Source organism: Condylura cristata, unplaced genomic scaffold (genome assembly GCF_000260355.1).
Source record: "Condylura cristata isolate star-nosed mole 26May11 unplaced genomic scaffold, ConCri1.0 scaffold00020, whole genome shotgun sequence".
NCBI classification, from domain to species: domain Eukaryota; kingdom Metazoa; phylum Chordata; class Mammalia; order Eulipotyphla; family Talpidae; genus Condylura; species Condylura cristata.
The window spans coordinates 26,472,724-26,484,904 of record NW_004567121.1 but is presented as its reverse complement, the minus strand read 5'-3'; the positions used below and the strand labels follow the sequence as shown (position 1 = coordinate 26,484,904).

At 44.8% G+C, this 12,181-nt stretch overlaps 1 protein-coding gene across 1 annotated transcript in view; it reads right to left on the bottom strand.

The window, feature by feature from the left end:
- The window catches only part of RBKS (ribokinase), a 50,706-nt gene that overhangs the window by 25,288 nt on the left and 13,237 nt on the right, over positions 1-12,181 (bottom strand). Inside the window, exons 6-7 of the mRNA XM_004686337.2 lie at positions 6,388-6,479; positions 4,110-4,298 (exon numbers count right to left, since the gene is read on the bottom strand). Coding sequence (XP_004686394.2) covers positions 4,110-4,298; positions 6,388-6,479 — 281 coding nt within the window. The remainder of the gene's footprint in view (positions 1-4,109; positions 4,299-6,387; positions 6,480-12,181) is intronic.

Here is a 12,181-nt window from a genome sequence, read left to right as displayed (position 1 = left end):
CCTTGTCATTTTGAGGCAGAGATTCAGATAACAGAGAGACATAGGAAAAGAGACACATCTGTCATGTCTTCCAAACTGAGCCGAGGACATCTGCAGCTACTGCCAACATCTCACTCTAGTACAACGGGAGAAACGGATGTAAAAATAGAAGTGATATATCCAGCTATTAACACGGAGGCGAGCTGAATATAGCAGCCTGCGGGAGCACTGACGTAGTAGGGAGCAGGCTCCTCGCAGGGCCGCTGCTGTCTCCAGGGCACACTGTGCCAACACACTGCAGAGGTTTCCACCAGCCTTGATGGCTGTACTCACTCCCCCAGCTTTTACTGAGTTGTGACTGATGAACGAAAACGGCGTGTATGCTAGGAGAGTTGGTAAAAGGTGTGCAACGTAAAGGGTTGGGAAGAGAAAACCGAGGCGCTTACAAAACTGTAATACCTTAATAAAAGAGTGAATGAGACTGTGTGTGCAGAAGAAAATGCCCTCCTGGAGTCCGTCACCCCACCATGTGAGTTATCTTCTCTGAGGCTTATGCAAAGGCTGAACTGATGTGTGCAGAACAGGCAAGGATTTTTAACAATGAGAATGCTGGATGAGAGGACAAAGATTGCATGAAAAAACCAAAGGGGATGCTGCCCCCAGAAAGTAACTACCCTGGTTTCCTCTGTCACCTCTACTCCACCTGGGGGGGTGGGGGGGATGACAATGAGAGCCCACTCAGTAGAGCAATTCCAGGAAGGTTCTTTATCACAAGCATGTCTAGTCATTAGTGGACATAAGAAGATGGATCTTCTTATTCTTGCTGGCCCTTTGTTTTCTCAACTGAGATTAATTCACATCCATGAACTCTGCCCTTTATAAGTATACAGCTCAGTAACTTAGCTGCAAGCTTGTGCAACTGCCACCACCATCTAATTCCAGGACATTGCCATCACCCCAAAGAGGAACCCTGCATCCACAAGCAGCCACTCCCTTTTCTCCCCCTTCCTCAGCCACCCACAACTGTCAATCTACCTTTTGGATCTACAGATCCACTTCTTTTGGATATTTCCTGTCAACGGACGCATACGATACACGATATTTGGTGTCTGGCTTCACTCACTAAGTATACTATTTCCAGGGCTCATCTGTGTTGTGTCGTAATAGCAGTACTTCATTCCTTTACAAAAATAGCTTATTGTTTAACTGTTTAAAGGTGTACAGCACCTTTAAACAGCAGGGCAAGATGGCCGCACAGGAGTGACACCAAGCCCCCCAGGCCTGGCGCCGCCTCTGTGTGCTCTGTGGGTTCACTTTGAAGCCTGTGCGGGGGAGAAGCTGTCAGTGGGCACCTCAAATTTGCCATGTTGTCTGGCAGAAGAATGTGCCCAGAATGCATGTTTCTCCAGGGGATGTGGAGAGAATCACAGGCGGCTTCTCTAAAGGAGTGAGTTCAAAAGCTGCCTCTCAGCTCTAGAAATTTGAAGAGCTGTGGTGAGTGTAGCTTTATCGTTCCTCAGTGACAGTTAGACAGAAAGGTTCCAGAAAGGTCTGCAAGCAAACCAAATCCACAGAGCCACCTTCTACCCCTTTCTTTACCTGGGTCTTAGGCCCCTACCCCAGATGAAGGGGAATGGACTGACTTGCACTGCTGGTTCTCTGGACCCTTGTGGCGATACTCCTGCTCCCCATTTTCCTCGTCTAGACCACTGAAGAACAGAACAAAATAGCAAGAAAAAAAAGAGATACCTACAACAACTCAGCAGCACTCAGTGCACTCACAACATGGCAGTCTTCACCTCTGCTGAGTTCGAAGGCATGCTCCTCCCTGTACACAGCCCCGGCACTTCCTCCTCTCCTCTTGGCTCCTGGGAACCCCCAGTCTGGGTTCTGTCTTAGACTTCTCTGCTCTGGACAGTTCATACAAACGGAGTCATTAAACCTTTCGTATCGGGTGCTTTTCATGTAGCATGATGTTGGCTATTCATCCATGTGATAGCATGTAGCAGTATTGCTTTTAATGACCGAATATTACTCTACTGTACGTATACTACACAATTTGTTCAGCTAATTGTCAGTTGATGAAAATTTGGGCTGTTTCCAAATTTGGGCCATTATGAATAATGCAGCTATGAACATCTGTATATAGATGTTTTTGTGTGGACATATGTGTTCCTTACTTTGGATCGATACCTAGAAGTAGAATCATGAGGTCATACTGTAATACTAAATTTAACTTTTTCAAACATCTCCAGATTATTTTCCAGAATAGCCACATCATCTTATACTCTTACCAGCAATTATGAGAATTCCATTTTCTCCACATTCTCTTCAACACTTGCTATTTTTTTTTTTATTATAGCCATCCCAATGAAGAGGTAAAAAAAGCCACCCATATACACAGTGAAAAAAAGAAACGGCTCAAAGTGTAAATCCCTCATCCTTCTCCACTCCCATTTCCACAAGGCAAATACTTTAAATTCTTTCAGTGGTTTCTTCTGGTATTTATCTTCTATTCCTGGCAATATGCTTACACTGCTATTTAAAAGTCAGTTTTAGATATTATCTCTTGCCTTCCAACTATGAAAGATGAGCATTTAGTTCTCTTATCCCCCCTGTGCACACAAACACCCACTTCCATCTTCACAGTATATTACTGGCTTCATTTTCGGTTGAATCGACCCTCGGAGCTTACACTGTCATGACTAGGCCTTCCCAGCCATGGGGCACAGGGGTGTGTTGACTTAATCATAATTCCCGCCCTCAGACTCCACATAACTTAGAGGCAAACATTTGCCTGATTTTTCATTTCCTCGGCATTTTACACAGTAATTACTAACTCACCCTAAAATTCTGCAAGAAAACTAAATTCTCCAAGCACAGTCAAACACATTGAATCCCATTATTTCTACTTCCTTGTGGTGTTTTTTTCCTTTGCTTCTGAGAGACATTCTTCCTAGTTTTGGTCTATGAAGGATGAGATTCAGAACTGGTAAGAAACCTCTCCAGTTCAGGTGACTGTCTGACAAAGTAGGGGAAAAAAAACCCGAATATTTCAGAAACGACTAAATATGCAGGGAAGACCATCGCTTGGTACAATTTAACAACTAGCAGATAAAGCACATTTTGAAGGTCAATGAGGATGGAATGTCATGTCGTAAAGCACTCCTTGCACAAAGCATATCTATATCTAAAACATCAGCAAATCTTCTCAGGATAAATGATCAACATTTTCAAGTCTTTTCTAAGTATAAAAACCAAAACATTTTATAAATAATTAATTACATACAAGTTACTTCGAAATAAAGACCCTGAACTTCTTTTTTCTTCTTCAACTAGTTTCTGATGATTATTTACTTTTCTGGTCAGTTCCTCTGAATTCTAGGCCACCAACTAAAATGTTCATTTCCTTAGTTTTCTAGGAACCCCTTGTTTCCTTTGTACCCGAGTGACAGGCAGAACCTGTCTCCCTAACCTGCCTGTCCTTACTAAGCACAGGTGTCTGTGTGGGGTTCACAGACCTAGTTTTGAACTCCCAGCTCTGTTACTTCCTGGCACAGTGATCCTGAGTGAGTTTCTCCATCTGTAGAGTGAGGTAGATATTATCTCCTGCTTAAGGTGAAGTGAGGTGGATGCAAAGGCGAAATAGTTGGCATGTAGAAAGTGCTAGCAGCTACTATGTACTGGCTAAAAGAAAGCGCTCACTCACCAGGGCTCCTTGCTGTTTCAGTCCACAGCACAGAGAAGTGAGATTTGTTTACTTATTTGTAGCTTGTTTACTATGTAGAATCTAAAACCCACAAGGGCAGAACCTTCGTCTTGTTCACCACGATAGCCCCAGGGCCTCCTGTTAGTATTCAGTGATGTATGAATGCATACAGAGAATGCAGGTGTAATTTTACTGCTCTTCTGGTTTATGGATGAGGCTCAGAAAAGATATGTCACTTGCAAAATGTCCCACAGTGAGCTCAAGAGGGGTTCAGATACAGTTCTCCTGTCTGGTGGAGATTCTTTTCCACCATACCATCTCCCAAGGACTTTACCTCACCATCCAAAAATCCAGGTCTGGTATCTTAGTTACTAGGCAATGATTTTCAAAGACCAAAATAGCCTGAAATTTAAATACCTACCGTGGTGTCCACAGCCTTGACTTTCTCCGTGGGAATGTGCTTTGGGACGGGGTCTGTCTGTGACAGCATCACACACCCTTCGCCACCTAAGGTGATGATGACGACCTGGCAGCCCCTTTGCAGGAGGGTCAGTGCAGCCTTGCCAGCCTCTGTGGGGCTGCTGACCGGCAGGCCGGTGAGAATCTCAGCCTGCAGAGTGTGGATGGGAAAGAAAACAACGATGGAAAAGCAACCAGGGTCCACTTGCAGATTACATTGATTTTTCTAGAAAATGTCTCCCTTCTTGTGCATAACAACCAATACAATGGGGGAACTTCTCCTCTTTTAATGGTGCCTATTCCTTATGGGGGGCTAACATCTATCACCTCTGCTGGCTTCCAGGGCCCTTGCACGGCAGGCTGAGAGCTCTAAGACTCACTCCCATTTGGGGAGTGTGGACTCACGGTATCCTGTGTTTGGACTTGAGCCTCCTCATGTCTCTTTATGTCTCAGTGGCTTGTGTGGGTGGCATAGAGGGAAGAGTCGTAAAGCATGCCTTTACATTGCTGTCATGATGAAGTCACCCGTGAGAACGTTCAACTCTGAAAGTTTTCCATTTTTCCATTAACTTTTCAAGATCAATTTTCTTAAATAGCAGTTTGTTCATTGCTCAACAGACATTTATTAGGTGTTAGGTAGTTAGCTGAGCAGGTGGTATTTTCCAGAGATAACTACTTCGCGATTCAATCTTTCACTGAGAGGTGGGGAGCCAAGAAGGACTTCCGGTCTCAGTCAACAGAAGGGGCCTGAACAGATGCCACGTGACTTCTAAAACTAAGTCAAAAAAGCCAAAGCCAGCATTTGTCTGGTTTCCCCTCTCCCTCCTGGGCCATGGAACCTATGTTCCAGATTGTGAGAACGTCCAGGTCACAGAAGATGCCAGATTTGTTGTTACTGTTTTAAGTTTTCTGGCCTACAGCCTGCATCAACTAGCAAGTCTGTGAGCAAAGGAGTCTTCTGATGGCTCCAGCCCATGACCTTGGAATTTTCTAGGACCTAGACATGGAGGAGAAATAAGCCATAGTGTGTCCTGTCCCAACTCCTGATGCACAGGAAAGTGAGGGCCAGTGAATACTGCTGGTGTTGCCACGACATTTACCCTGGCAACAGGGATAAACTCTGAGGGTACAATGGTGTGGGAGAGGAGTCCCTGTCCCACCAGGACTTTGTAAGAAGACAGACCCAGTGGCTAATTTGAGCTACAATGTATGTTTAAAAAATAAATAGAGATGCTCTGTAGGTATCTAGCAAGGCTAAGGCTGTTTGGCAGTTGAAGGCCATCTAACCTCTTATTGTGAAATGGTCACTACCTCCCACAATTCCCTCTTCTTAACACAATGCCTGGCCATGTTGATTGCTCAAAAATATTGCATAACCTATTGTGGTTTTAAAAATTAAGTTTCCTTGTAGTCATCTTGTTTCCTCCATGTTCTGGGAGATTAACAAAGAGGCATGTTAGGAAATCCTAAAAACCTTTATTCAGCCTTCGAACTCAATGCAGGATGACTACTAGAGCTCACTCATTACTTTGCTCTCTGTCCCCTACCTACCATGCCCTCTACTGTTCGGGGAGAGAGCCAGTTCTAACCCTGTCTGGCCCATAAAATGGAGAACCATTGAAATCTTTTTCCTAAAATGCTCCAGAACGAGTGGGACAATGTGACTACATTAAGACTACTGGATGGAGGGGGTGCTGATGCTCCCCTAACGATGCAGACCCCCATGTCTTTCCCAGGTTATCAGTGGAGACCCATGCTTGTCTGCAAATGCTCCAAGGCTGAATATAACTTAGGACTGCTAGACCAAATATAGGATGTTCAATTTCATTTTGTAATTTGATAGCGTAAGATTTAGTGTGGTATTTATTGCTTATCATAAATTCAAATTTAACTGGGCACCCTGTATTTTTATTTGCTAAATTTGACAATCCTAATACAAATTAGTTCATAGAATATGGACTAATTTTAAAAGAATACACCATAGTGTGAAGGCAGGGAGGAGACTAAACTTAGCTGAGGTTTGATAAGTGCTAGATTATGGGGATGATTCAGGAAATCCTTTCTTTTCCGGGGCTCACTAATTTCCTTTTCATACACCCCAGTCAACTGAAAAATCTGTTTTCACTGTGCAATAACTTGCATGCAGTCAAACTGATGTGGTTAGTCCCGTGTCTTTGCTTTATCCACGGCATGAACACCTCTTGGTTTCTCACGGATTGAGCAAAATCTTTCATCCTTACCTCACTTTCATTGCAGCAAAACACATCCGAGAGGGTATAGAACTGGGGGTCCAGGTCAGCTATGGCAGGAGCTGGGTTGAATAATGTTTTCACTGCAAAGGAAAAGGGCTGACATGGGGCCTTTACAGACACTCAGTAAGAGAAACCCCATGTACAACTATATTCCCCTTAGGTTAAAAAAAAATCAATGTATTTACAGATGGAGGAAAATCTGCACTCACAGTCTCCAGGATACCTCAGTACCCAATGCTTTTTTATTACCATTTGCTCCACTTCTTACTTGAAAACATTCAACTTCAAGGGCAAGCATCAATATTTATAGCCAAGGTGATTACAAAGGGTAGCAAGCACATTAAAGAGAAAGAATGAAATGTGGCATGAAGGGACCTGTATGAATGTGAACAGGCTGGTGAGCATTTTTACGGGTTAGTTTAAGTGCTTAGTTGCGAGGTGAGTTCATAAATCCATTTTCCAGGAAAGAAAAGAGATGACAGAAAAGAAACAATGAAGAGATCAAAATTTCCTTGGGAAGAAAGTAGGATACGTATGTATACTTTGAACAGTGAATGTGTATCTTTCAAATATATCACAGTTACTAATGCAACTGTACACAGTAATACAAAAGCTTGCATTCTTGGCATCTACAAGCAGTCTGGAAACACAAAAGACTTGAAAAAGGAGGAGCGGGTCAATCAGAGGCTGAGAGCTAGCTCAGTCTAGAAGATCCTAGCGGAGATGGCTGGGGATGGCAGAAACAGGGAAAATGTGAATGTCGCCACCATCGCAGGGGCAGAGTGCATTTTTCAAGGGAGGGAAATGGGTCTCAGAGCGATGAGGCCCCAGCCTGGGGCCATGCACTGAGACGTGGGTAAGCTGGGCCCCGTCTGGAGCCGGGTCCTCTGGCTGGTGGCCCATCTTTCCGTAGCAACACAAGCCCTGGCCCCCCAATTTAATTGTTTTAGAATAGCCTTCGGTATGGAACTTTGGGAAATCTTTAGAAATTACATTCGTGGGACGCTCCTCCTGGGTCAGACCCTTACTTATTCAGCAGAGAACTCCAGCCGCTGGGCTGGTCTTTTCCTTTACCCAGTTCCACGGACGTAACATTCTCAGTAGCCCTGACTTACCACAGCCTAAATAAATAAAAGTCTCTGGCTTCAGTTCTCTAGAGATGCTCCCAGAAGGGCGCTCACAATCTTGGCTGCACTGGGAGAGCCCATTACAACGCAGGATTTTGTGGTTCCCCCTCAAGCCACTGCACGGGAGTCTGATGGGGGGGAAGAAGGTGCATAGGGAAGTTCTCCAAGTGGCCCTGCGCAGCCAGCTTGGCACCAAGCCTTCCTCGTTCTTGGGGGTGATGCTATCAGCATGTGGCCAATGGGAACTGTCCACTGCTGTGTCTGGTGAGGTGAGCTAGCCTAGGTCTTAACATTTCGGTTCAGTGAGTAGATCCTGGTCGGTGGTTTACAGGCTAACACCGTTTTGACATTTTCATTATTTTAGAACCCAGAATATCCACCTACAGAAATTCTATAGTATATTTTTGGCTGCTTATATTTTTGCACAGCATAATTGTGCAGCTTAAATTAGAAAACGGATGTAAAAGCCCTGTGTAAACTGTAAAGTGTTTTACAAATGTAAGATTATTACTATTATTATACTGTCCTTTATACTCAGTCCGACACCCCCGCCTGTCCACCCATCTCTTCTGCCTTCTGTTGGAGTTGGTAGCCTGGCGACAGTCGCTCTTTGATTCTCTGGTTTGGGCAAGGCCTAGGAGGCGCCCGTGATACACAGAGATCTGCACTGCCCAGCATTCTGACACACCCACGGACTTTATAGGTTTTGAGTTATATTGTTCCCTGATTTTCCTTGCATTAGAATGAAAGGCTGAAATACTATTGTTTGCCTGCCATGATCCCCAACCTGCTCTTGCTAGCACCTGTGCCCAGGTTGGAACAAAGTATGCTGTGGATCAGCTGGGTGGAGTCACTCCCGCAAAAGTTCCATTTTATCTCAAGAAATCCTGATCCAGCAAGTCCTTTGTTAAACCTACCTTGCTGGAACACACAAATATGCCAAGCTGACTTCGGTGGTGTTCACCCAGCCCTGGTTGTGATAGGGACAGCCCTCCCTCTCCCAAGCAAGCATTGGAGAAGAGTAGTTAAAAAAGAAATACATTCAACCATGCACTCTGCAGCTCTGAGAAAGAATGAAACAGAGCTCTGCTTTGCCACAGAAGCATTTCTATAATTTAACTGTAAGTGAAAAGACATTTTGGTAATATATAGTTTAGTTCCTCTCTTAAAAAAAAACAAATAACAATATGTATCTTTCTATTTATATACTTATAGACATTCATGGGGTGAAAAAGGTCTGAGAGGTTAGTTACTAAAATGTTAAGTGATGAGCTACAAAAAGCTGATGGTAACTAAATCTGACCATAGATTTTCTGCTGTACACCATGCAAATATATCACTCTTAAAACAGATACGGTGTTTTACATCAAAAAACAAGGACATAGTTGATGAAGTGATATCATGTCTGGGTTTTATGTCAAAGTCGTCCAAGGCTGCAGTGTGGGTCTGGATGGGGAAGTCATGAGTTGGGGTTTAAGGAGTCTGGCCTTGGTCGAGAAGGAGGCTGAACAAGGACTGTAGGGGGTTTACCACACTATTCTCTGTGGCCATATGTAGTTGAAATTTTCAACAACAGAAACACTTAAGTCAGTTACATTGAATCTTAAGCAGCTATTGCTTTTACCATAAATCAACAAAATCTTACTTATATTTTGCTGAGGGAAAGCATTGTTCCCAATAGTAACTGGACACAGAGGCTTAGAGTTTACTAGTAAATACATTTAGGGAAAAGTGAAAATGTCAGAAAGAAAGATCTCACTTTGGCTTGTGCTACTCAAAATAAGCAAAAATACTTTTAACATGATGGAAAAAAATGTGATGAATTAGCAGATGTGGTTAATCAAAGAACTCAAATGTTTAACAGACAAGGTGGGAAAAAATGATGTCATCCTGGAACCATGTAGAACCAGAGAACAACATGTAATGCTGTAGCTTGGAGCTGCAGAGATGGCTGACGGCATCCAATGGCATCTATTCATTACAAGGTGGGCTAAAACCCTACAGTCTTAACATTATGTCACCGGCTGACAGAATGTCAGCTAGGAACTGGCGAGGCCCAGGGAGGTAGACACATAGAAACTAAGACAAGAAAATGAGGTGGAATCTCTTAATGGTGTCGATGTGGAGGGCAGCGGTTGCACAGTTAAGGAGGCCCTAGTAGACAGCTCGCAGAAACAGTTGAAGAAAATCACCCCAAGCTCACAAACCAATGGAAGGTGGGGAATACTCCAAACACTTGCTTGGTGCTTTCTCACTGTAGGTTGGGGCTCCTTCTGGTGACACGAACAGCAACACCACTCACAGCCTGGGCTATGTGCTGGACAAGGTTACCGTGATCGTCAAGGTGGCTAGCCAAGAAGTTTTGTTTGCCAAATGGAAAAGGACTAAAGTGGCATTAAAAGATATTTTGTATCCTACCTAGAATTTAATCTTGGCGATCTTACAATCTCAATTATTTATAATTGTTCCTGTAATGTTCCATTTGCTTTGAAATGGATATAAAGACCAGAACCAACATGCATAATTTCATCACAAGCAGCTGCAGCGCCCGCTCTGCCGTGGGCCCAGCGCACGGTTCGGTGACCTGGGAGGAGGGGCTGGTGTGTGAGTGTGGTGCCCTCTTTACGGTCAGTGCCTCTGTTTTGGTAAAGACAGCAAGAGAATTCTGAGCAGTATGTTTGGGCTTCTTTCTCTGGACATTAGCATCCGACCTGTAATCTAGTTATTCAATGTGTGTCGTTCAGTTGCCAGAAGCACAGATAAGGGACGGTGATCATAAACCCACAGATGATGACGATGACGATGATTTTACCATCTTTCCCGACAGAGGAATAGAGCTGAAGAGCACACGTGCCACCTTGGGGGCAATGGGCCGGGCCTTAGCCCTCACACATCACTAAGCTTTGCCCGCCCTGCAGTGGGATCGACCCACTTGTAAATCATGGCAAGACAGACTGAGAGTTGTCGGCCCACTGCTCTTGTTTCAATGAGGAAGAAACTAAGGCCCAAAGGGAGGAACTGACCGACTTGCCTGAGACCCTTCATTTACTCGGTGATTTACTCTGAGTTGAAGTTCCTTTGTCGTGGCTCTTACACCAGTGCTCCTTTCATTCTATGACCCTTCACTCATGTGGGAATGAATATGCACAGAATCCACACGCTGGGAGAGAAGATCTAGCCTGCACCTGGCTGGTAACTACCAACTGGTGCGAGCGGAGCCCTGTGTAGGGCCTGTGTACATGGTCCAGGGTGGGTGTTGGATACGCTTTGTTGGAAACTCTCTAGGATCTGTTCTCTTGATTTGAGCAGCCAAACCAGGTTCCATATTGGACAATGTCACAGATGCATGGATTTCGCTTTCCCAGAGATACTCTTCATGAAGGTTTTGCTCTTTGAAATCAGTGGGGGTGTGGCAATTTCCTCACTGAAAGTGTGGTCTTGGAGACAAGACTTGGGTTCAGTCTGAAATCCTGGTTGCTACATTTACTAGGAGTGTGACCTTGGCTGAATTAAATACTTGACCTCTCAGGCTCTTCTATGCTTCGAATGGGAGCATGCCTACCACATCTTTGTCATAAGGTCAAATTTATAAATCAGTGTAAGGACATAGAGATGCAAGGTGTTACAACTTCCATATCACTGTGGAAGAAAGATCTTGGGGAATTAGTACTTAGTGCCTGGGCTTTGATAAAACTGTGAAGTAGGGGCCTTCCTGGGTGGCGCAATGGGTTAGGATGCAGCACTGCAAGCTGGCTGCAGCCGCTTCAGTGCAAGTTCGATCCCCCACCCTGGAGCTGATCCATATGGCATGGCAGACCCCTCCTGACCTGCCCGCTGCTCCCCTCAGCACTGTACTTTGTTGATCTGCCTGTTCTGCTCCCCACTCTCTCTCTGGTGAATCCTCTAACCACCCCTGCACCGCTAGCCTGTACCCCAGTTCTGCATGCATGCATAAATAAAATCTTAAAAAAAAAAAATGGTGAAGTAGACCAGGTGTTCTTTCACCTACTATCACCTATCCTTCCTCATCCATCCTTCCTGATGCCCCATCCTCCAGCTCCTCCTGGCAGCCTGATGCAGGAAGTGTTTCTGGACCCCACCCAAATGACAGCTTGAGGTCAGGTGCCCACCCGTCCGGGTGGCTCTAGCCTCACCTGTGAGAGGTTAGATCCTCACCTGTGGTTGCTGTGCCCTTCTCTCTTCCACAAGCTTGTGACAGGTAACTAGACTAGGACAGAGGGAACTGGGATCTTGAGAAGCAAGGGATAGTAGAGAAAAAAAAGAGAAGTTATATGAGTTATTTGAGAATAGGCTTTGACCTATACAAGGAAAGACAGGAGCATGAGCGAAGTGGCACGTTACAGTCATGTCACCCGACTGAGATGAGTGCAGAGCAGAGGCTGTTTACTGTAAGCATTAGACTTTGTCTGTGACACCCCGAGAAAATGTAACCCAATGGGCTTTGACTTTGAGTGCTTTTTGACAGCTTCAAGTCTATTAGGAAGACATGAAATGGGCCCTCCCTGGTTGTGCAGCGGGTTAAAGCACAGCACTAAGAAGCAAAAGCCACTTCAGCATGACTTCAATCCCCACCCGGGAGGTGACCCACATGGCGTGGCAGACCTCTCCTGGCCCGCCCGCTGCTCCCCTCAGCA